Source organism: Arvicola amphibius, chromosome 1 (assembly GCF_903992535.2).
Source record: "Arvicola amphibius chromosome 1, mArvAmp1.2, whole genome shotgun sequence".
In the NCBI taxonomy this organism is placed as follows: Eukaryota; Metazoa; Chordata; class Mammalia; order Rodentia; family Cricetidae; genus Arvicola; species Arvicola amphibius.
The window spans coordinates 146746383-146770701 of record NC_052047.1 but is presented as its reverse complement, the minus strand read 5'-3'; the positions used below and the strand labels follow the sequence as shown (position 1 = coordinate 146770701).

The 24319-nt window shown below is 51.8% G+C and overlaps 1 protein-coding gene across 1 annotated transcript; it reads left to right on the top strand.

Annotated features, from left to right (window-relative positions):
• Positions 1-14030: 14030 nt before the first annotated feature.
• Ccnd1 (cyclin D1) lies at positions 14031-24319 on the top strand. Its single transcript, XM_038348947.2, has 5 exons — positions 14031-14401; positions 15802-16017; positions 16455-16614; positions 19866-20014; positions 21517-24319. The coding sequence occupies exons 1-5, from the start codon at positions 14204-14206 to the stop codon at positions 21679-21681; spliced, it is 888 nt and encodes a 295-aa protein (XP_038204875.1). The 5' UTR covers positions 14031-14203; the 3' UTR covers positions 21682-24319.

Here is a 24319-nt window from a genome sequence, read left to right as displayed (position 1 = left end):
AGGGTCTTCCCACATCAATTAATTAATTAAAACAATCCATCTGCCCCCAGACATGCTCACTGGCCAACCCAGTATAGATAATCCCTTTTTGAGACTCTCTTCACAAGTGATTCCAGGTTGTATCAAATTGACAACTAAAACTAACCATCACAGTATGGGACACTGACATAGGACACACCTGGATGAGATTCTCAGCAATGTTTCTTGACTCTGGACTGTTGCTACACAGTGTTCTTATCCTCAGCAGGGCTCACCACACACGCCTGGGAAGGTTGCTCCAATCAAAAGGGTGTTTCCTTAATGTGTGTCCAATGTGTATGTGTGCATGATCATGTGCATGTTTGCATGTACACATGTGCTCACATGTATGCATGTATGTGTGTGTGCACACATACATACATTCACCCATACAGATAGATGAACATGATGGCCAGAGGTCAGTGTTAGCTGTCTCCCATTATTTTCCACCTATTCTTTAACACAGACTCTCGCTGAGCCTGTCACTCCCAGGGAGCCAGGGAACTCCCAATGATCTACCTGTCTCAATCTCCCCAGTGCTGGGGTACAGGCACGTGCATTACTGTGTCCCCCTTTCTCATGGGTGCTAGAGATCTGGACTCAGGTCCTCATGCCCACATAGCAAGCTCTTTAACTCACTAAACCATCTCCCCAGCATTTAGAGTGGTCTTTCTTTAAAAATAATTATTCTAGGGCTGAAGAGACAGCTTAGTGGTTGAGAGCACTGGCTACTCTTTCAGAGGATCTGAGTTCAATTCCCAGCATCCACATGGCAGCTCCCAACTGTCTGTAACTCCAGTTCCAGGGGACCCAATATCCTCAGAGAGACATACATGCAGGCAAAACCCTAGTGCACATAAAATAAAAATAAATTATAAAAAATAATTGTTTTAGCTAGGTGTGGTAGTTCACACCTTTAATCCCAACACTTGGGAGGCAAAAATAGATGGTCTCTTGTGAGTTAGAGGCCAGTCTGACCAGGCTCCAGGCCAGACAAGGCTACATAGTAAGACCTTGTTTCAAAAAGTAAAGTAATAATAACAACAAAAACAGTTATATTCTGTGTGTGCGTGCATGTGTGCGTGTGTGCGTGCATGTATGTGTGTGATGTCATGGTGCAAGTGCAGTGCTCAGAAGAAACTCTTAGGAGTCAGTCTGCTCCTCCACCACGTGGATTCCAGGAATCCACTTCTGTGATGCACGTTTATCCACTGAACCGTTTCACCGACCCTCTGTGAAGTCTTAGTGTGCAGTCAGGAAGGGGCTCAGCCTTCTACCTTTGACTGATGCTTTGAAAAGGCTGGACTAATTTTCAGCAAGCTTGGCCTCTAATAAAGGGTCCTGGGACACATGTAATTTTGATCTCTCCCCCTTTCTGTTTCTTTGTAACCAGCTCTCACGTAGCCCGAGCGAACCTTGGCAAGCAGAATTGCACTTTCCCATTTGTGTAGAAGTGAATGCCAAATACACAAACGGGATCAAGAGACCAAATGGGTTTGAACATGCAAAGAAACTATTTTAAATTCTTCCACAATCCTGTGCTCTGTAAAAAGTGCAGGAAGGGACAGACAGGGGACAAGAGTCATTTGTATAAACAAACAGCACTGAGCCACATGCTCAAAACTTCACCACCACTCTGCAAGCTCTGGCACTGGAAGATGACTCAGTGGCTAAGAGCACTGGCTGCTCCTGCAGAAGCCCCAGGTTCGGTGCTCAGCGCCTGCAATGGTGGCTCACTGTAACCGTCTATAATCCCAACTCCAGGAGATCCAATACCTTTCTCTGGCCTCTGTGGGCACTAATGCGCATGGCACGTACACAGACAAGCTGGCAAATGCACATGAAATAAAAATAAGTAAGTCCTTTCTTAAAAAAAAAAAAAAGAAAGATAACTTAATGTACAGGTCAGAAAACTCAGATAACCAAACTGTTTAGGAAAACAAAGTATTGCTGGGAATTAGAGGAATAAAACTCAGAAGAGAACAGGCATCCTCAGGGGCCGGGTCAGGGGAGTACTGGCGAGCAAGACTGAACAATACCCTGGGCTCAGGCCCCATAGTGCATACACCAGGCTTTGATGGTGAGCACCTGTATTGGACAGGAGGGTCAGGAATTCAAGGCCATCTTTGGCCACATAGCGAATTTGAGAACAGCCTGGGCTACACTAGACAGTCCCAGGCACACAAGCCCATGGCACTGAGAAGATGGGGACTCACATCTTAGATACCGCCCCCTGCTCTCGCCCATCTCCTTCCATCCCCATTTCTCACCCTGTCTCTTAGGATAAGAAGGAGAGAGACGCCTAAGACAAGATGTAGGCCCCCAAGAACACATTCCCAGTGACTGTTTCCTCCAGCTGAGCCCCACTTCCTCCAGGTGAGCCCCACTTCCGGCTGTTTCCACCCTCTCTTAGGAAAGCCACCAGATTATAAGACCAGAGATGAGGCCAGCAACGCCGGACCCATCCATGCTACGTGACCGCATCCTCTAGGTGAGGACCAAGCCTCCAAGGCATGGCACTTCACATCCAATCTGCAAGTCCACGAGGACACAAACACTCCTTGTTTTTGGGTTTTTTTGTTTTTGTTTTTGTTTTTGTTTTTGATGACACCAAGACACTCCTGGCCATGCGACAAACACCCCAACTAGGATGTCTCACTCTTCAAATTGTTCCTATTCCTTACTCTCCTTTCCCTTCTTGCAAGGTCCCTTAAGTTTCTGAGACCCCAGGGTAAGACATCACAACTTTGGTGTCCTAGGACTCAGGCAACGGCAGACAATGAGGCTCAACAAAAACGAAACCCAAGAGCCAGCAAGATAGCTCAACAGGTAAAGACCCTTTCTGCCAAGACTGAAGACCTGAGTTCAATCCCTGGGACCCACACAGCAGGAAGCACTGACTCCTAATGGTTTTCCTCTGACCTCCAGACATGAGCTGTGGCATGTGTGTGACCACACACATACACAAAATGCATAAATATAATTTTTAAAATGAGATTCTGGACTGGAAAGATGCCCGGTAGTATAGAGTGCTGCTGCTGTCATAGAGGCCCCAAGTTCAGTTCCCACATGCCACCTAGGAAGACTCACACCTGTTTGTAGCCCCAGCTCCAGGGGATGCTATGCCCTCTTCTGGCCTCTATGGGAAACTACACTCACATGCACATACCCACACAACCGCATAATTAACACACACACACACACACACACACACACACACACACACACACGCGCGCGCGCGCGCATAGAATTCTCCTCTTTAAAAAAGGAGAAAGGAGACTCAAGGGGAGTGTACATTTTCAACTCAGATCTGAGGAAACAGGCCCCATGGATGTTCTTGTAAAATTCCAAGACTGGCAGAAGAGGGCTGCCGAGAGAGTGGAATGAGGGGTCACAGGCTGCTTCCATGGCGGTTGGTGGGGACAAGGTTTACAAGGTTGTTGTATTAACTGTGCCTGCTTCCTTGCATGCAAATTGTAGGCCAAAGCCACAAAATTGCCCCCCAATAAGAGGCTTTCTGCTGAACGACCCACAAACACTTGTTGGCCTTGATCAGCTCTGGGTGCCCTCCTCACAGAGCTTCACGGGTCTGCCAGCCCTGTAGAGTCCTCACGGCCTCTAATTTTCCTCTAAGTGCAGCTCTGAGGAGGTCTGTGGGCAGCAGGTCAAGGTTTCGTGGTAAAGAGACGGTGGCAACAACATGGGCAAGAACGATGGTGAAGTCATTTCAGTGCCGGCCTTGGGAGTCCTTGAACCCCGGGCTTTCATGGTTAAAACAGACAGACACACAGAGAGGCGCGCGCACACGCACACACTGTTCTGCTCTGGCTTCTCTACCCACAGTTGACCTCCCTTCCAAAGTGGCCCTTCCTGGGTTAAGTCCCTCCTCATTCCTTGGAGGCTGGGATGGGGATGGACTGGGAGGGGACAGGTTGGACACAGACCCTCCAGAAAGCAGCTGTTCCATAGGGCAGAGAGCAACATCCCCAAGCAAAGGAAGGGACACCGGAAGTGCAGTGCTAGGCTTTTGACAGAGCCACTTGGGAAAGAGCTGCAAGCAGCCAATCCTAAAGACCATGATGCCATGCTGGGAGGACCTGGGTCCTGGAAAGTGACAAAGACAGAAATTTAATGCAGGCGAGTAGCTAGTTTGAGTGAAGAGAGTTTAAGACATGTAGAGGTGGCGTTGATGTGTCTTCAGAGGACCTTCGGGAACCATGGGGCACCTGAGTAGGATGTGGTACCATGGGACAACTCGCCAGGTGCAAGGGATATAGGAGACAGATGGCAGCTCTATGTCCCAGGTATGCTGAGGTCCTGACTGCCATGTGCCAGGAAGCGAGAGAGGACACCCTTAAAGAGTGACATACTCTCAATACTATCGTTTCCTTCAGAGAAGAGCGACCAGAATGAGGACAAGACTGGTTCCTTGAGGTGGCATGGCAGCTTGCAGCATGGCTGCGATTTGGTTCCAGGTGACATCCATGTGCCAGCCAGCGGTCTGTGAGCAGGTGCACAGGAGAGTGAGCCTGAAGACTGCTTAGAAAGGCTCGTGTGAAGCTATACTTCTCCTTGCCTGTTAGTTTCTGTTGCCTGACGAATTGTCCCAAGTGCTGTGTGCTTTAAAACACCCAGCCCAGGCAGTGGCGATCATTGCAAGAAGCCACAACCAGTCAAAGGCCAAGAACCACTGACTGGGGGGGGTCCCAGTCTCAACTAATACCCACACCAAAGACTCAGGGACCATCATGGAAGAGGGGGCAGAAAGACTGTAAGGGCAGAGAGCATAGTCCAGAGGACCAGGACGTCTACTGCGAGACTGCTCTTCTACTTATGACAGGGAAGCGACACGCATGAAATCACAACAATGTAGTTGTTTAAACAAGACCTGAACAATGACAGCACCAGGTAACACGCCAACATGGATGGGGGAAATCCCACAGGGTCCCGCCCCCAGATGAAGAGCTACACACAATTCACAACTGCTGAAAGGGGAGAATTAGTCTTCCCCAGAGATGAGCCTCCTGACTGATTATCCAATAACAAGTGGTTAGAAACATAAATATGACAAGCAACACTAAAGAGACTCAGTAGGAGAGGTGTGTGTATGTGCATGTGTGTATGAGTGTGCATGTGTTAAGGTTTCTATTGCCGCAATGAAACACCATGACCAAAAGCAAGCTGGGGAGGAAAGGGCTCATTTGCTTCACACTTCCACATCTAGTCCATCACTGAAGGAAGTCAGGACAGGAACTCAAACAGGGCAGGAACCTGGAGATAGGAACTGACACACGGACCGTGAAAGGGTGCTGCTTACTGGCCTGCTCCTCATGGCTTGCTCAGCCTGCTTTCTTATAGCACCCAGGACCACCAGCCATGGGGTGGTCCCACCCTCAATGGGCTGGACTCTCCCCCATCAATCATTAATTAAGAAAATACCCTACAGGCCTGCCTATAGCCCAGTCTTATGAGGTATTTTCTCAGTTGAGCTTTCCTCCCCTCCAGTGACTCTAGCTTGTGTCAAGGTGACATAAAACTAGCCAATAAATAAATGTGTGTGTATCACATTATACATATATTTGTAACATAAAATTTATATATTTCTTAAATAGAAAAAAGAGGCCATGAATGGAGGGGCATGGGAAGGACTGAAGGGAGGAAAAGGAAGGGACAAATGATGTAAAAACTTAATTAAAAATACAATTTAAAAAACAACACCTAGCTGGGCGGTGGTGGCGCACGCCTTTAATCCCAGCACTCGGGAGGCAGAGGCAGGCAGATCTCTGTGAGTTTGAGGCCAGCCTGGTCTACAAGAGCTAGTTCCAGGACAGGTTCCAAAGCTAAAGAGAAACCTTGTCTCAAAAAAACAAAACAAAAAAACCTCAACACTTTCTTTAACAAACAAACCCAGGGGGTTAGGAAGCTGTCTCAATGGTTAGAGTACTTGCTGCTCTGGCATAGGACTTGGATTCAGTTCCCAGTCCCTACATGGTGACTTCACAACCATTCACATCTCCAGATCCAGGGGATCCACAGCCTAAGGCTTCTATAGGCACCACACACCCGTGGTATACATGCATGCCGGCAGGCAACACCATACATATAAATAAAAATATTAAATAAGTCTTTAAAACATTTTTAAAAACCGGTCTGGAGAGAAGGCTTAGTAGGTAAGGGTACTTCTTTCTCTTCCAGAGGACCCAGGTTTGGTTGGCAGAACCCACTTGGTGGCTCGCGACCATCTGTAATTGCTGTTCCAGGGAATCTAGTATCGTCTTTGGGCCCAACAGTTACCTTATACATGTGCTGCACATACATGTAGGCAAAGCAGTCACAGATATAAAATAATAGAAATAAAGACATTATAGGACCCATAGAGTTGGAAGGCAGGTCAGCCCAGCAAGTGTTTGCCATACAAACATGACTATCTAAGTTCCCTACCCAGGTCCCACTTTAAAAAGCTAGTTGTGAACTGGGCAGTGGTGGTATATGCCTTTAATCCCAGCACTCAGGAGGCAGAGGCAGGCAAAGCTCTGTGAATTTGAGCCCAGCCAGGACTACATAGAGAAACTCTGTCTCGAAAAACCAGAGAAAAGAAAGGAAGAAAAAAGTTAGGTGTGGTAGCACATGCCTTTAAGCCCTGTGCTCAAGAGGCAGACAGAGCTCTGAGAGTTTAAGGTCAGCTAGGATCATACAGAGACCCTGTCTCAAAAAAACAAAAATAAAAGGCCTGGTTTAGGGTGTACACCTTTACCATCATCTGAGGGAGGTAAAGAAGGGTGAATCTCTGAGAGTTCATGGCCAGCCTGGGCTACACAGAGAATTCCAAGGCAGCCAGGACTACATAGAGACACACACACACACACTCACTCAATAAATACCCAGTTATTATGACACACACCTTTAATTCAAACACTGTGGGTTCCAGGATAGCCAGGGCTCTGTTACACAGAGAAGCCCTGTCTCGAAAAACCAAACCCAAAGATAGATAGATAGATAGATAGATAGATAGATAGATAGATAGATAGACAGATAGATGATAGATAGATGATAGATAGATAGATAGATAGATGATAGATAGATAGATAGATAGATAGATAGATAGATAGATAGATGATAGATAGATAGATAGATAGATAGATAGATGATAGATAGATGGATAGATAGATAGATGGATAGATAGATAGATAGATAGATGATAGATAGATGATAGATAGATAGATAGATAGATAGATAGATAGATAGATAGATAGATAGATAGAGCTTTAAAAAAACTAAGAAAACAAGGTAGATGGCACCCAATGAAGCTAACTTCTGCCTGGCCCCATACACGCACGCAAACGCACCAGCCCTCTAATTTTCTGGGCTTCTGATTTAGCACTAGCACTTGTTAGAGCTTATTTATCCCTTGCTGCTGCCATGATTGACCCCAGGTCCTGCCTCCTTTGGCAGCACCCTAGCAGGCTTCTCCTTGCTTTTTGGACATAGGCTAGTTCTGGGGTGTCTTAAAAATTCAGGCCATGGCTCCATGCCAAGAACATCGCTTACTAATGCACTGAATCTGGTGCCCTGGTCTTACTGCCACTGGTAGCAACAACGAAACAAGAGGTGGGGGTTTTGAGAAGAAAGGGGGAAGATACAGAAAACAGGTAGGAACTAGGTAGGTGGGACAGCCTGTGTCCCACTAAATACCCATAATACTATCCCTACCTGAGACACAGTTACATCAGGCTCCACCTGTCTGTCCCCTCAACCCATATCCCTGTGACAGCCACCCTGGGTATTACTGCACTGCCAAGTTCTACACTGGAATTTTTCTGATTCTTTCTACCACCAGCTCCCAATTCAAACTTTTGCTCAAAAAAAAAAAAAAAATGAACCGGGTTTAGGCAGTGACTCAACTGGTAGAGCGCTCACTAGCACACAGGAGGCCTTGGCTTCCATTCCCAGCGAGACCCGTGACAGCCACTTTCACCATTAGCCCCTGAGTATCTTCCAGCACGTCTACACAGCTCTGCCTCTGTCACCTTGAAGTCTGCCTGGGAATTTGTTGGTGGGTGGGTTCTAGGCTTAGCCTCAGCTGTCCCTGAAAAACCAGGGGTAAGGGCCCAAGTCTGAAGAAGCACTGAGGAGACAGATCCCAGACCTGAGTTTGTTGGAGACACATTCCCCAGCGCCACACACACCGGTACGGTGGAGCTAGGTTACCATCCTGGCACCTGGAAAACGGAGGAAACAGGATCTAGAGTTCAAGGTCAGCCTGGGCTACTGAGACTTTCTCAAAAAACAAAACTAAAGTAAGCAGGTCACCTTCTCTGCCTGCGAGGAGTTAAAAGGACAGGAGAACAGGAACAAGTGGAGATTCCTAAGCTACAATTTTTTTCCAATTTAAAAGTTTCTTCTGTGATTTAAATCTCATTCCCATAAACAGCTCAGAAGTCAACAAAGAGAAGTGAGTTGATTCATCATGAAGTTATTTTAAAAATTCTCTTTTTGAATATAAACCAAAATGTTTAATTACTTCCACATACTGTAGGCAGCACACGAGAGCCTTCTGAGTGAATGCACAGCACAGCCCCCACCATGCCAGTGCTCTGCAAAATGTCCCGTGCATACTACCTTAATTACCTTGGCCTGGTGGGGACACAATCACCCTACCCACACACAGCCTCTCTCCCTGGGTACCACCTCCCATAGGTAGAGAAATGTTTTCTGACTTCCTGGCATCCTGAGAAGTGGCTAGCTTTAAGACTACTTTTCACTTTGATAGGTAGCGCAAGCTGGCTTCAAATTTCCATTCTCAAGAGTCCTTAGTGCTGGGATGTGGTAGTACATAGATTTTATGGGTTTGCCTTGTTTTTTGGTGGTGGTGGTGGTGGTGGTGGAGTTTGTTTTGTTTTTTGCTGTTTTTGTTTCTGAGATAGGGTCTCACTATGTGGCCCAGGTCTACACCCTATGTAGACCAGGCTAAATCTGAACACAGCTCCTCCTGCTTCTGCCTCACCAGTGCTGGTATTCAAAGCAGAAAGCTGTCCTATGGGCTTCTGGGGACTCTGCAGTCTCTGCATCCCACCTTCCCCTTGGAGTGCTGGGATTCCAGGTGCCTGTGCCCGGCTCTGTGTGGATGGCCAACCCGCCAATGCACCGCTCTAGACTCCAGCTTTTTGAGCTGTTACATGTCTGCAACAACAGCAGCCACCTGGTAAATCTGGAGGGGTAGGCTTTTCCTCCATCCCACCAAGCAGCATGGGGCAGGGGCGGGGAGAGAAGGGGCTTATTTGGGCTCAGAATTCCAGGTTTACAGTCCACTGCTGCAGGAAAATCAAGGTGGCAGGAGCTAGAAGCTGCTGGTCCCATGACATCCACCAAGCACAATGAGACAGGAATACATGGGTGCTCAGTTTCTCACTTTTACCCAGCCCAGGACCTCAGGAATATGCCCTCCACTTCCACACTGGGTCTCCCTGCATCAATTAAGGCAACCAAGACAATCACCCCAGCCATTTCCACAGGCCTTCTTGAGACTCTCTAGCCAGAGAGTCAAGGCTGTGTCAGGTTGACAAGTAAAGCTGACCATTACAGGGCCCAACTACTCCCTGAATTTGATGTGGTGGAGGCAGGTATCCATCCCAGTGGTTAAGGCCAGGACCTGTCATCCCTCCATGGACTGAATCTTACCTTTAAATTGTATTTATTTGGGCATATGTTTATTAGTGTGTGTCTATGTACACATATGAATGCAGGTACCCTCAGAGTCGGGAAGAGTGTGTAGAATCTCCTGCCTGGAGTCATAGGTGCTTGGAAGCTGCCTGATGTGAGTGCTGGGTACTGAACCCTGTCTTCTAGAAATTCAGCAAGCACTCTGAAGCGCTGAGCCATTCATCCACCCTAACTCGTTTAAAAAAATAGTTATAACGGGTTTATGAACACTTCCCTGTTTGTTAAGCACCCTCCGGATGGGGCCTCCTGACATAGGGCCTTAGCTTGAGACACAACTGACTTGGCATAATGACGAAAATTCAACTTTCAGAAGCAAAGGCTGCAGCTCCTCTCTGGCTTCTTCCGTTGCCAGTCACCACCAGTCCAGTTCCTTAGATGGTCAGTCAGTCCCCTTATTACACATACCAACGGAACCAGGGCAGTATAGTGCTCCTTATAAATGTGGAAGGGCAGTTCCTACACACGGCGGGGGGGGGGGGGGCGCGAGGGTCGCAGACTCTACGTCTCTAAGAAAGCACACACGTACAGTTTGCCTTGGGAGCGTCCGCAGGCGCTCGCGAGCCCCTGCTGCGCGTCGCCTCCAAACTTTACGGTAAGCGCTGCGCACAGGACGACCACGTGGCGGCGAAACACCGGCGGGGCGGGAATGCACGGAATGCGCGGTGCGGCCTTGCGCGCTTCCAGCCGTGACCTCGGGGCTCCCGGCGCGCGTTTGTGGGACCGCTGAATCCAGCGAGGGGTCCGCCCGCGTGTCCTGCCACCAAGCACCGCTAGACAGCAGGGACCCTGGGAAGGATTCAGAATGTGAACCTAGATGACCTTTTCCAGAACCTGGAGCTAAATTTGCCCTTCCTGGTTGGGTCCCGCCACAGCCGGTGTCCCGAGATCTGGGACCCGCAGAGCCTCCTCCCCGCCCCCGCTCTAAAGCACTCACTGTCCCCCACTGGCCTAGATTAAGAATGAAACGCGTAGGTTTTGCAGGAAGCAGGACAGAGATGCTCTGCCCCCTGATCACCTTCGGGGTGCAGAGGGACCAATGCTGGAGGCGCGGTGCCCCCTAGCTCCAGCAGCTGGGCCCTAGGCCCTAGGGCTTGCTCACCCTCGATTGGGCCACGTGGTCCTGCCTGGTCACGGGTAGCCCACATTGGTCCAATCGTGAGGGTTTTTCTTCTCCACCTGGGTGCACGCTCCCCACCATTTGATCTGGGACGAGACGTGGGACAGAGCGATATAAAGTCGACAAATCCCAAAAAGACTTTGGGGTTCGGGCTGCTCAAGGCATCGTGATGCCAGAGAGATGGAGACCGAGCAGCTACCCCTCCCTAAAGTTACAGCTCCACCCTCGGGGTCTCTTTGCTCCGGGGGTTGGGTATGGGGGACTGAAACTAACTCGGAAAAGCAAGCTCCGGAAGATGGGATGCTGCTGTCCCATGCGTGCACATGATGAGCCGAGAATACACACCCGTCCTTAGCTTAAGGGTGCCTGGGATCAGCTCGGGGTAACCTGGGTGGAACAGCCGCGTAGCACGTGGGCTGCCATGCGAGCTCCAAAACGCCTGCAGGGTGCGGGGAGGGGAGCTGCATTGTCCGGGAACCTTGGGGCCAATATTCGGAAGTGTTTTCCAGGGCGACTTAAAGGCTAAATTAACAATGGCTAACTGGAACAGAAGCAACGAAGTCCTTTCAAGTTGCCGCCAGGTATACAGGTGACCCCACCTAGGTGCGTCTGCTCACTGCCGGGTCCTCTCCCGCTGAGGGGCTGCTGCCGGAGACTCAGGATTGTCTCCCCCCCCCACACACACACACACACCACACTCCACACCTTCTGCCAGAGCCCCGAGCTAGGCGGCGCGGGTTCCTCAATGAACACGCTCCCTTCCCCCTCTCAATGAAGTTCCCACAGCCAGGGACGGTGGCAAGTCTACGGGAATTCGCTCTCTCTCTCGGGAACCCTGGCCCGGGGCGAAGGGTCGAGGAGGGAGGAAATCGGAATGGGGATTAAAGTTACTTTGAGATTTTCTTTCCAAATAACGTAGTCCCCACTCGATTGGACGAATGGCCTTTTGTCTACAAAAGGTCACCGAAAATAAGCGCAGAGCACTTTAAGTGAGCCCAGAGCGTGCAGTTCCTGCTTTGGGATGGTGTTTTTTTGTTGTTGTTGTTGTTGTTGTTGTTGTTTGGTTGCTTGAATGTTTGCCAATGTAAAAGTTAAAATTGCAAGAGAAAAGTGTATGTTAAATTACTTTTTCGTTGGAAAATAAAAATTAAAAATCCAAACTCTGATTCTCTGAGATTCTTAAAGCAATTGGCCCGGAAAGAACCCTGAACTACTGCTCCCCTCTAGTGCTCCGGAGCTGGCCGAACGGGGTTCCCCGGATGGGGGATGGGCGCTCCTAGCCGGGTCCCAAATTCCTGCGCCTCCCCCACGGGTTCCTGGACGGCTCCTCTGCACGCTCGCCGACCGGACTTGCACTTTTGCGCCCGTCCCTGAGCGCACAGATCAACGAAGTTCCTCGTGGAGATCTGCCCGATCCGCCTAGTAACAGCTCTGCGTCCGGATTGGCTCATGCTAATTCCAGTTTCCTGATCTTTCCCGCGGTGGTGGTGGGGGGGGGGGTGCAGGCTGCGGGTCGTGAGCTCGTGCTGCCGGGTGGGCGAGCCCCTTTATGCCCCGCTGCCCTCGATGGCGCACCCTGGCTAGGCCCGCGTGCTCCGCTAGCAGGCACTCAGCCGCGGGTGATAGTGCGCAGCCCCATAAATCATGCTTACTGCCGCCCGGTAGGGATTTTATGAATGAAAAGGCAGCCGGGCCGCCCTCGTGCTCAGGCTGAGGCTCCAGACTTGGCGGGGCCTGTGGCCAGAGCAAGCGTGGGCGCACTGCCCGGGCCACCCACCACCTTCAGAGCTGCAATGGGATCACTGTCCCACAGGACCTAGATATTAGGGACCCCAGTGCCGGGGGAGGAGGAACGAGTAGAATGGGATCCGAAGATGATGAGGGTGTTCGCGTCTTGCATGTAACCTGTTCCCCCCCCCCCCCGCGCTGCTCTCCTTTACCAGTTTCGTCCATTCATTCTTGGGGACACGAAACTATTACAGGAAAAATACGTGACTAGTTCGCCTGACTGGGGTCGGGATTGTGAAAACTTTTTCAAGATAAGGGCATTAAATAATGGGCCAAGGTGGTGGGAGCCCTTCATCCTAAAAACTTTTATTTGACTAAATGTTACAGAAGCCTGGGAATCCACGCGTGTAACCACAAACATCTATCTATAAGTTTCTTTTAAATATATCGGAGCGCACACTTGTCTTGATTCTGACCAGCCACCCCCCCCCCCCAAGGAACTCACAAATGCGGCCCCAGCTGCTGTTCTAAAGGTGGAGGGACGGCCACACCCCCAACAAAGCCAATGGGAAAGCTTCCGGTGGTCTGGTTCCTGGCAAAGCGACTAATACTTGCAGCGATTTAGTTTTCTTAATTAAAAAATAAATTAGGAAAGAGCCCATCGTGTCTCAGCCTTTCCTTAAAAGGTTTATTTTTCTTGGGTAAATCGCCCGCACTGGAGGACCCTGGCCAGAATGGACTGGTCACCGTAGGAATCAAATCGAAGATCCCACCCCCACCCCCCGGCGACGAGGAATGGATGAAGGAAATAATGGCCACCATCTTGAGCTGTTTCTGGGATTTTTGAGGTTTTATTTTATTTTTGAGTGAGAGCATGCTAGGCTGGGAACCCTTTAAAGTTCAGAGTTTCATCTCCGGCTCTTTGCAACGACCCCCACAGCAATAGGATGGTGCCTGCACCGGAGCTTAGAGCTGGTCCGGCATCTTCGCGTGTTAAACAGCTCCTGAATTTTACACGTGTTGATGAAATTGATTTCTAAGCAATCAGTCCGCCCGTGGGTGTCCTCGTGGCGTCCTTGAGTCCCCAGGATCCCCCATCCATTCAGTCTTCCCTAGTTTGCGTGTGGCCTGACCTCCCTCCTAGCTGTCCTGTCCAAAGCTAGCACCACCCCACCTCCACAGGTCTCGGAGGACCCACTTGGGTAAAGAAGACACCCCCACCACCACCCTTGCACCGCTCTTTCTCAGCTCGAAGAGAAGCAGTCCGAGCAATTTGCATATCTACGAAGGTCGAGCTGGGAGGGGGGCGGCTTTGGGCTTGTCCCCCACGCCGCTCGCAGCTCCCAAGCCCCCTCCCCCTGCGCCCGCCTTGGCCCTCCCCCTCCCTTTCTCTGCCTGGCTTTGATCTCTGCTTAACAACAGTAACGTCACACGGACTACAGGGGAGTTTTGTTGAAGTTGCAAAGTCCTGCAGCCTCCAGAGGGCTGTCGGCGCAGTAGCAGAGAGCAGCAGATTCCGCGCGCTCCGGAGACCGGCCGTAGAGCGCCAGGCAGAGCGCGCCAGCAGCAACAGCCACCGGAGCCCAACCCGGACCACAGCCCTCCCCAGGCGGCCGCGCCATGGAACACCAGCTCCTGTGCTGCGAAGTGGAGACCATCCGCCGTGCGTACCCTGACACCAACCTCCTCAACGACCGGGTGCTGCGAGCCATGCTCAAGACCGAGGAGACCTGCGCGCCCTCCGTGTCTTACTTCAAGTGCGTGCAGAGGGAGATTGTGCCGTCCATGCGGAAAATCGTGGCCACCTGGATGCTGGAGGTGAGGGGCTACAGGTTACTGGCTTGGGACCCCTTGGCAACTTATTGCCCCCACTCACACTCCTCCCTTCCCATCCAACACGGAGTTTTCCCGGTGTGTTGCTAGGAAAACGGATTCTCAAAATAAATAGATACTGCGGGTCTCTGACCGAGAAAGGTGTAGGAGTTGGGGTGATCCTTTTCCTGGTGGGGGGCAGTCGGGGAGGAGTGCCTTCAAGGGAGGACGGTGCCAGAGTGTGCCAGGGACACCTCAGAGGGTGCGGACTGGGCGCCTTTTGTGGCCCCCGTTTGCGCCCCATTCCTGCTGCGCCTCGGCGGTGGCCGCCTCCGCGCGAGCCACCAGCTCGGGGGGGAGGGGGCATAGATTTGATTTTTAAATTAATATCCGTGGACACGTATGCAAGGGCCTCTCGTGACAGTATTATGCGCCATCTTTGCTCCTTTATTGCAAAGCAAAAGTGTTTATTAATAATTGGGGGCAGGGCGGAGAGCGGCGGCAGGAGTGCTGGGACAGGCACGAGGGGCCTCGCAGCGACCAGAAATCACTAAACAGGACATAGGGAGGGATATTTGGGGGGACCCTTTGTTCAAGCAGCGGACCCCAGGACACCTCCACACACAGGCTGCCTGGCCCAGAGAGCACGCCAGTCTGCAAGGTCGCGTGGCCCCTAGTTGCTAGAGATTGACTGTGGTCCGCGCGGGTCTGCACTTGGGGGGTACCTACCCAAGTCAAGTAGGGAGACCAAAGCACGTTTTCAGATATTTAGCAGAAGTCTCAAAGTTCCCAAAATATTTTTAAATAATTTCTAAAGTGCGGCATGGTGCCCTTGCAGAGGCAAACGGCACCCGTACCCAGCAAAAGGGGGGCCCCGAGAGTTTGAGTTGCTGGGGCTCACTCTCCAACATACACCGAGCTCCTGACCCTCGGGTTGGATTAAGGGTCGCCCGATGATTATTTTCGGGCCGTTTTTAGTCACCTAGTTATTTTTTTAATATTTTTAAATATTTTTTGAAAAGATGACGTCTGGGAAATGAGGCTCGGCGGCCTGGGACGCCACCTTTGTGTCTCGCGTGCGCGCGAGCGGCGCCCAACCCCCGGCGTCCTGCCAGGCCCGCGGTGGGATTCCCTGGCCTGCGACCTTCTAATTTCAACATGGGTTGGGGTCCCCGCGGCCACTCACTGCTGCTGAGATCCACCGAGCCAGCTGCCCAGGAACTTTCCCTTTCAGTTTCAGGGTGGGTGGGTACTGGTCACCCGCGCATCCCCGGGAGTTTGCCACCGCGACCCCTCTCCTTTCCTCACCAACCCATTCGCTGTGTAATCTAGAAAAGGGATGCGGGGTCACATACGAGAGACCCCACCCCCATCCCCGTTGACGGTCATGCTCCCGGTCCCCGCAGGTCTGCGAGGAGCAGAAGTGCGAAGAGGAGGTCTTCCCGCTGGCCATGAACTACCTGGACCGCTTCCTTTCGCTGGAGCCCCTTAAGAAGAGCCGCCTGCAGCTGCTGGGGGCCACGTGCATGTTCGTGGCCTCCAAGATGAAGGAGACCATTCCCCTGACCGCCGAGAAGTTGTGCATCTACACTGACAACTCTATCCGGCCGGAGGAGCTGCTGGTAACCGAGGACCCCACCACCCGCGATCCCTCATTAGCTGCACGACCCCTGGGTGGTGGGAGATGCAAGTGACAGGAGGCCGAACCGGCCTCGGGCAGACCTCCAGCCCCATGGAAGTCACCCACGACACCGAAGTGGCAGTGGGAAGAATCCCAAACCCTCAGAATTCCACCTCTGTGCCCCCCTCTCCTGGATTCCCCACCATGTTTGCGGTGAAGCCATTCTGAAATGTGGTCTGTGTGCGCCCCCTTGCGGCTCTTGAGCAGCAGCCCAGGCCGTGGGGGGGGTGTCTTTTTGTCTTCCGCGTGTTGTTGCCCACTTGATAGTTTTTCTGCATTTTGTTGTTTATCTACCTGTGGTGCCTGGTTGTCCCCACTCTTTAAACCTTCCCCCAACCGGCCTGCCCTCCTATTGACCTTGTTCCCCATTTTCTGCAGCAAATGGAACTGCTTCTGGTGAACAAGCTCAAATGGAACCTGGCTGCCATGACTCCCCACGATTTCATCGAACACTTCCTCTCCAAAATGCCAGAGGCGGATGAGAACAAGCAGATCATCCGCAAGCATGCGCAGACCTTTGTGGCCCTCTGTGCCACAGGTAGGGCCCCCACCCCCACTCTTCCCCAGGAGATCTCAGACTCCTTGTGGTTCCCTGGCTAATGCCTCTTTCCTTGCTGTCTGTTCTGTACCAGGTGATGGTCACAGGCACGCCTAGAAGGGGATCCCCTCATCTCTGTTCTGAGCCCAGGGCGTGGGTAGCTTGTTGGGGATAGATGGAACCAGGGGCCACACTGAAGGGCAAACAGAATGACCCACCCTCCCTGTCCCATGCTTTCTGAAAAGGTTTTTGCCCCTGCTCCTGGGCTGTTTGCCCTCACCTACCTTCTGTTCTGTCTTCGAGCAGCCCCAGCTATAGGGGTAAGGGTGGGGGTTCCTGGTTTCTCCCAGCCTTGACCACCTGTCAGGGGTGGAACAAATGGTCCCAGTGCCAGCCCCACGTGCTACAGTACAGTCCCAGTACAGGATGACCAGCTCAGGAGCTTAGAGAGCCTCTTTCCCCACCCCACCCCCAACCAGGGCTGCTACAGGGCAGTTCATTTTCACAGGGCCCTGGGAGGGCTGGTTGGAAGCAGAGAGACAAGGACCTCCCAGTGGCTCCTCTAAGGGACCCAACCTGGCCCAGAACTCAGGATGGACAGACATGCTGGAACACAACACACATAGACACCCTGCTACCTCTGGGTGGTCCAGTACTACATCTGACAGCTGCTCCCTGCCCAGAAGGCTTAGAGGTGCTGAAGGGGTCCTGTACTCTCCCACCTGCTTAGGATCCCCTGACCCAGGTAGCCCTGATCGCCCCAGTCACTACATCTGTTTGGAGCTCAAGCTGGGTGACCTGTAGCACAGCCAAAAGGCAACGTGGTATAAGCAGGACATATAGTGTCTTCTTCCACCTGCCGTCTCTGGCACCTTCTCAGGTCTGGCAGCCCCCGTGGCTAGTGTTCCTACACAGCTGTGGTGGGTGTGAAAATTTGGGGATTCTAGCCTCTCAGCTACCTGCTGAGGGTGCCAGCCCCTCCCCAGAGGCCTACTAAGTAAGGGGGGGTGGCAGATGGGAGTGCCAGGGCCATCAGTAGCCTGGATCTAAGGGGCGGGGGCGGCCCTACTGGCTGGCAGGCAGGGAGGCGTCTGGCTGGGGTTCCTCTGGGGAGAGCAGAGCCCTTGGAGGCTCCAGGAAGCCTTTTAAGGAGCTGAAAGTGGCTTCGAGGAAGCTGCAGAGTTTCCCAGAGATAACATGAGGGATGGGGTGACAGAGCCTCCCCAGGACGATTCTGGCAGAAAAGTGCCCCTCCCAGGACCCCTGGATACCAGCAGGGAAGCCAACAAGCATTAATGCATTATGGGTGCGGCTGGACCCAGCTTACTGTATTGCCTTTGTCTATGATAGGATCCACTAAGAGCCCCCAGAAGACAGGTGGAGGTAGAGCATGTCTTGAACTGCAGTAGGCCAGTGTTCTGGGTCCAGAGACTTTGTCCCCCCGAAGCTCCTCTGTCACATGGGGGTCACTCTGGGAAGGGGCCAAAGGTCAAGGCCAGGAGATCTGCCGTTCCATGTGGCAAGGTTTCCTCTTACAGGAGATGGCAGGGTGTGACTTTTCTTCTCCCTTCTGGATACCCCCAGACCTGGGTCCTGACTGTGTGAGCAGTACACTAACCTAGGGTTGGGGTTGGTCACACTGGCATGCACAGGTGACCAGAGTGCATGAGAAATTGAGCTAAATGAAGGGTGTTGGTATGTGCCACTGAGCTGGGTGACAGCTGTGCCACCAGCAACCAGGCAGTGCGAGGGAGCAGATGTTAGGGCTCCTTACGGGACATAATAGATCACACCGCTGCACTCAGGAAGGGGAAAAACAAGTGTCTGGCTGGGGGCTCTTGCCCATGTGCCAGCTAGCAGTTGCAGTTTCTCCCCCGCAAAGGCGATGTCTCATGTGAACTTGTCTCCATAGTAATGTCTCCGTTCACCGGATGGAGTGAGTTAAGTCCTTGCGGCCACCTGGAGGTCTTGTCTCCCTTCTGTGTGGCTGCTCTTCCTGGTATCCCCCCCACACAACCTTTAAGAGCCAGAGCTGTACGCTCTGTCAGGGTAGTCTCCAAAGGGCCGCCTCACCCACGCGAGCCCTCTCCCCCTCATGACTCCCGTTCACTTGCTTAAAGCTTCTCTGTCCCAGGCACTGGGTGACACCTCTTCTTTCTCATGTCCTCCTCTGGCATGGAACCCCTGCTTCACAGGAAAACAACTTGTGGGCTCAGTGTTGGTGGAGAGGCATTCCATTGGTGCAGCAAGCCACTGAGACCTTGGGTCCATTGGGTGAAAGAGACAGACAGCTGGTGACCCCACCCAGATAGAGTCCTGAAGTGACACCCCACTGCAGTACTATGGGGGAACATGACCCCAGCTTTCTAACAGTGGGGCAGGCTGGCACTCCCCTGGGGTTCCCCCTTGGGGCCTGTGCATATGAGAGAGGCTTCCCTCACAAGGGACCCTGGCCTAGAGTTCTGGGGTGGCAATCCCCGGCTCCCTCTGGGGCTACTTCCACCTGGTTTACCTGTCTGGAGTCGCATGTCCTCTGCCCTAACCTAGCATCCGTGAACCAGGAGAGCAGCCTGGAAAGGATGCAGGACAATGTCTGTGACTAGAGAAATGGCCTTGTGGGAGGTTCTGAGAATCAGTCCTCTGGAGGGGAGCGTCCCTTCTGTGGCGGCTATCCTGGCCTTCTGAGGGACCTGCTCCTGTCACCCCTGCAACTTACTGTCATCTTTCTGAGGAGCGACCAGCTGTCTCTAGTCCTTGGCGTGCTGCCAGACTGGCTCTGGAACACACAGCATTCCCCTGCCTCAGCCTCTCAAATACTGGGAATGCAGATGTAAAGTACCAGACCCGGCTCTGGGTTAAAGGGTTAAGAGCCTGCGCCTTCTTGAATTTGGTACTGTGTCCTCTTCCTTAAACTTGGAAGTGCTTAAAGCCACAAAGGGGGCATGACCAACTCTTCCTTAGTGTTTGCTTGAGGTGCTGGGGATGAAACCCCGGGCCAGGGTCAGTCACTCCACTTTTTAAAGTGAGACAAGAACTTGCTTAGAACTCTTGATCCTCCCTAGTGCTGGGGTCCCAGGCCTCTAACACGATGCATCTAGCGCCACCTAGCTGTCGCCAAGGGAACTGGAGTTAATGCAAGCATGGGGAGGTTTGGAGGACTGGGTGAGGCTGTGCTGAGAGCTGGGTGGGGACTGAACCACAGGCTTGTAGCTGTCCCCACTCACAGCCACCTCTGTCCCTCTCTGTTGCAGATGTGAAGTTCATTTCCAACCCGCCCTCCATGGTGGCTGCTGGGAGTGTGGTGGCTGCGATGCAAGGCCTGAACCTGGGCAGCCCCAACAACTACCTGTCCTGCTACCGCACAACGCACTTTCTTTCTAGAGTGATCAAGTGTGACCCGGTGAGTGAGTCTCATTGATGGAGGCTGCCTCTGGTGAGGGCCAGGGAACCCTGCTGGGGGACAATGTCAAGACGCTGACCAGGCCGAGCCTGTGAGAAGTGGAGCACTGACCTCTGTAGCAAGGGGGAGCCAAACCTGGCCCCCTACCAGCCTCTTCCCAGACTTGAGGTTTGGGGGTCTTCCAGAAGCCATTGATCCTAAAAGCAGGGGGTGGGGGCGTGATGTGCTGTCAGGTGAAGTTGAAGTCTGGCCCAGCTACAATAGGACCACATCTCCCTCGGTGCAGTCTTTAGAGGTAGAGTCTACAAAGGACTCTGGTATAGACCTTCTACTTGCAGAACACACATTCTAGAAATTTGGGGGTGGGTGGCATGCCATGCCACACTGGAGTCCCTTCTCACTGAGGAGCATGGCTGATGGCTGCTTGGAGCACTGGCTGTGACGGTGTTCTCGAGGACACTGAGGGCTGGCATAGGCAGGACAGACAAAAGTCCAGTTCTGGCTTGGACTCAGCTGAGAGTTCGATGTAGGTCAAAGTCACTGGGCATGTGGAAGGCTTCCATATGTGTCGGCCACTCTGCCCTGTCTGACATCAGCCACAGGGACCCCTAATTCCTACACTCCTCCAGTGTACCTCAGCATGCGGCCTCCTTCCCCCAAGCATCTGGGGCTCCTGAGAGCGGGGCGGGTGGGAGGGGGGTAAGAAATATAGGTGGGAGCCTGCGGACTTCAGAAAGAGATTAAAGGGTGCCTGTGGGTCCATACCAGGCCACCTTGGGCTTCAGGTGCCCCTTCTGTAAAATGGGGCTATTTGCCCTGCCACCCTCCTTAGGCACAGTATCTGTCAAACAAAGGGGAACAATACCCAGACTCTGAATGTGGGGGCTCCCCAGGGTTTCTGCAGAAGTACTACTGGCTTGAGGAATGTACATCTAGGCGGGGCTTAAGTTCATCAGTCTCATTCTGGGCAAAATGCTTTCTAGGCTCCAGTAGTCACCCTGGAGCTTGCTTCCCTCAGAGGCCCCCCGGGGGCAGAAGGCTGTGAGGGAGAGATAGGTGCTCCTGTGGGGAGTACAAGATACAGCCCCCGAAGAGGAACCTGAAGAGGTGGAGGTGCATTCCCTCAGCCAGGCAGAACTTGTCACAGGTGCTTATGGAGGCTGGGTTCACCTCCCAGAACCACCTACAGAGACCGCATACAAAAAAGGTGGAGTTCTCGGGAGGATGTGTCAGGCAGTGTTGCAGGAGGCCCAGGGAGGAACTTCTGCTGGGTAGACCTGGGATGGACAAGCAGATGTCCCGTGACACGGGGGCAGGGGCAGAGGTAGCACTCTTGATCTCTAGTCCTTTGTAGTTAGTTATCTTGCTGCTCACGCATTTGGGGGTGGCTCGAGGAGTTTCTTCCAGCCTTACCCTTAGCAAAGCCTGCCTCGCAGGTCAAGACCCTGGCCACTAGCCTCTGGCTAAACAAGGACCCCCTCCATCTCCGCCCGCCTCTCCAGGACTGCCTCCGTGCCTGCCAGGAACAGATTGAAGCCCTTCTGGAGTCCAGCCTGCGGCAGGCCCAGCAGAACATCGACCCCAAAGCCACCGAGGAGGAAGGGGAAGCGCAGGGAGAGACTGACCTGGCCTGCACACCCACCGATGTGCGAGATGTGGACATCTGAAGGCCACCGCCGGCCAGGCGGGAGCCACCAAGTAGTGGCAGCCCGCGATAGAAAGGAGCTAGCTTGGGGCGCTCCTAATGACGTCTCTCTTAGGGACATTTGTTACCAGAAAGGGAAGTTTTGTTCTCTTTGTTGGTTGTTTTTCTTTAATCTTTCTCCTTTCTATCTGACTTAAGCAAAAGAGAAAAAAAAAATACCTGAAAGCTGTCTTAAAGAGAGAGAGAGAGATAGAATTTGCATCACCCTGAGTGTAGGGCGGAGGGTGCTACAAAAATAGGATTTTATACCCCAGTAATCAACTAGTTTTCTATTAATGTGCTTGTCTGTTGTAAGAATAGGATTAACACACAGGAAGTGTCCAGAAGGATTTTGATTTTATGTGTTTAAAAAGCTTGGGAAACATTGCTTTAAAAAAGGAAAAAAAGGCAAATAGAGCAAACCGTTGTTAAAGTAGAAGAGAGTGTTAGATAGAGAACGTACTTGCTTTGCTGAAAGACACAGCTTTGGCCGATCCTCAGCCTCACTCCCGTGCGTGTTCATTGCCGCCACTGCTAGTCACCTGTTTCCTGCCAGGGATGAGTAGACCTCTTCACTTACTGATGGTCAGTGCGACCTCTAGCGGTCTTGCAGCGTGTGGCACCCCCCAGGGCTCTCTCCCAACGTGCAGGTTCATAGCAGTGTGCTCCAGTAGAGGAGATGAGATAGTAGCATCGTATATTCTATTTTTGTAATCTTCCTATTTTGTAGTTCCTGTTTAAAGAGACGCTGGTTTTTGCCTGGCGGCCCTGCAGCCCACTCACATCAGGTTAAACCCACAGCTTTTCTCTTGTGTGTGTGGTTTGTTCTGTTTTGTTGTGTTTTCCTTCTCCATGTTCCAAAACCATTCCATCTCAAAGCACTTTCGGTCAGCTAGCTGGAGGCAGTGTCGCTAGTGTGTGTGGTGGGGGGGGGGGTCCTAATGGAATGGTTGGGGGTATCCACACACTCATGGCTTCTCAATGGATGTGTGGCACAGTAGGGCTGGTAGCATGGGGTACTTGGGAAGTTTCTTTGGGTCAAGGAGAGAGAACTCTGTTCTCGCACCGCCAGGATCTGTCCTACAGAGAAGGTAAATTGAAGGGATCCTTTGGTGCCAGCTGGTGTTTGGAAGTAGGAACTGTGATGGCATTACCTGGACAGTGAGGGGATTTTAAACACTAAAATGTCTAATTTATACTTAAGGCTACAGAAGAGTATTTATTGGAAAGGCTGCCCATGGCCAGTATGATTTATACAGCAATGTGATCTCCCTTGATTCAAACGCACACCTTCTGCCCTTGCTGGCGAAGGTGCCATGTCTGAGAAATTTGGTCTTTTAGTGGAGAGGGGAGGGATTCTCAAGAATTATATAAAGACGGGCATTTGGTTTGCTTAACTTTCCAAACCCAAATGGCCCCATTGGAGAGCCATCCGAACTATGGAAAACTAGGGGATCCCAAATGAGTTTGATTCCGGCACATTCTTGCCGCCCCCCCCCCCAACAGTAGGTAACTTGTATTGTGCTTTTCTATTTAGGAAGTGTTGAAGGGAGGTGACGAGTGGGAGGCTGGAGAGAGGACGTGAGGGAAGTGTGTGGAGGGTAGGGACCACACGGGACAGGCTGCGGCTCCTTTCACATAGCGCTGCTACCGATGACTCCCGGCATCCCGGACGTTCGGACCCAGATTCGCGTCGCTTTGTATCTTTCACATTGTTTTCGCTGCTATTGGAGGGTCAGTTTTGTTTTTGTTATTTTACAATGTCATAGACTGCCATGTTCAAGTTTTAATTTCCTCATAGAAGATTGTATTTACAGATGCCCTTTTTTTGTACTTTTTTTTAAAAAATTGTGATCAATTTTGGCTTAATGTGATTACCGCTGTATTCCCAAAAAAAAAAAAAAAACAGGTTCCTGTTCACAATACCTCATGTTTCACCTAGCCATGCACGGGCCTAGCAGGCGGGTAGTCTGCCTCCTGGGACTGGTCTGGTGGGGATCATCCCCCTACACCTGTCATGCTGGGCTCTTCATTTGATCTGGGACATATAGCATCACAGCAGTCGGGAAAACTGTATTTTTCTTTGTTAATTATCAATATTGTTATTTTTGTAGCGGCCTGTTGTGCATGCCACCATGCTGCTGGGCCCGGAGGAATTTGTTCTGAGTCTCCGGTGCATCATTTATTGTTAGGTTCTAGTATTCTGTCTTGTTTTGTGTTAATTACAGCATTGTGCTAATTTAAAGACTTCAGCCTTGGCAAAGCCAGCTCCAGTGCTGCAAGCCTCCAAATTCCCTAGCTAGCTGTCAAACCAAAATGGTCACCTTCACGGTCACCACCAACCTAGCTGAGGCATCTGAACCAGGCAAGACCCTTGAGGGCCACTGTGTTCATGGTGATGGGTGAGGGTTTGGCCAAAAGGCCAAAGGCTGGTGGTGGGTCTACGGAGTCTGCCCTGTGGCATGAACGGCTTGGAGGGGCTCTGGCTGATGGCCAAGTTGGGTTTGTGTATTTCTGGTTGACACACCATGGCGCTTCCCAGCACGGACATGTGACCAGCATGGTCCAGAAAAAAAAAAAAAAGACACAAAAAATCTAGAAATAAAATTGGTAAAATCCCA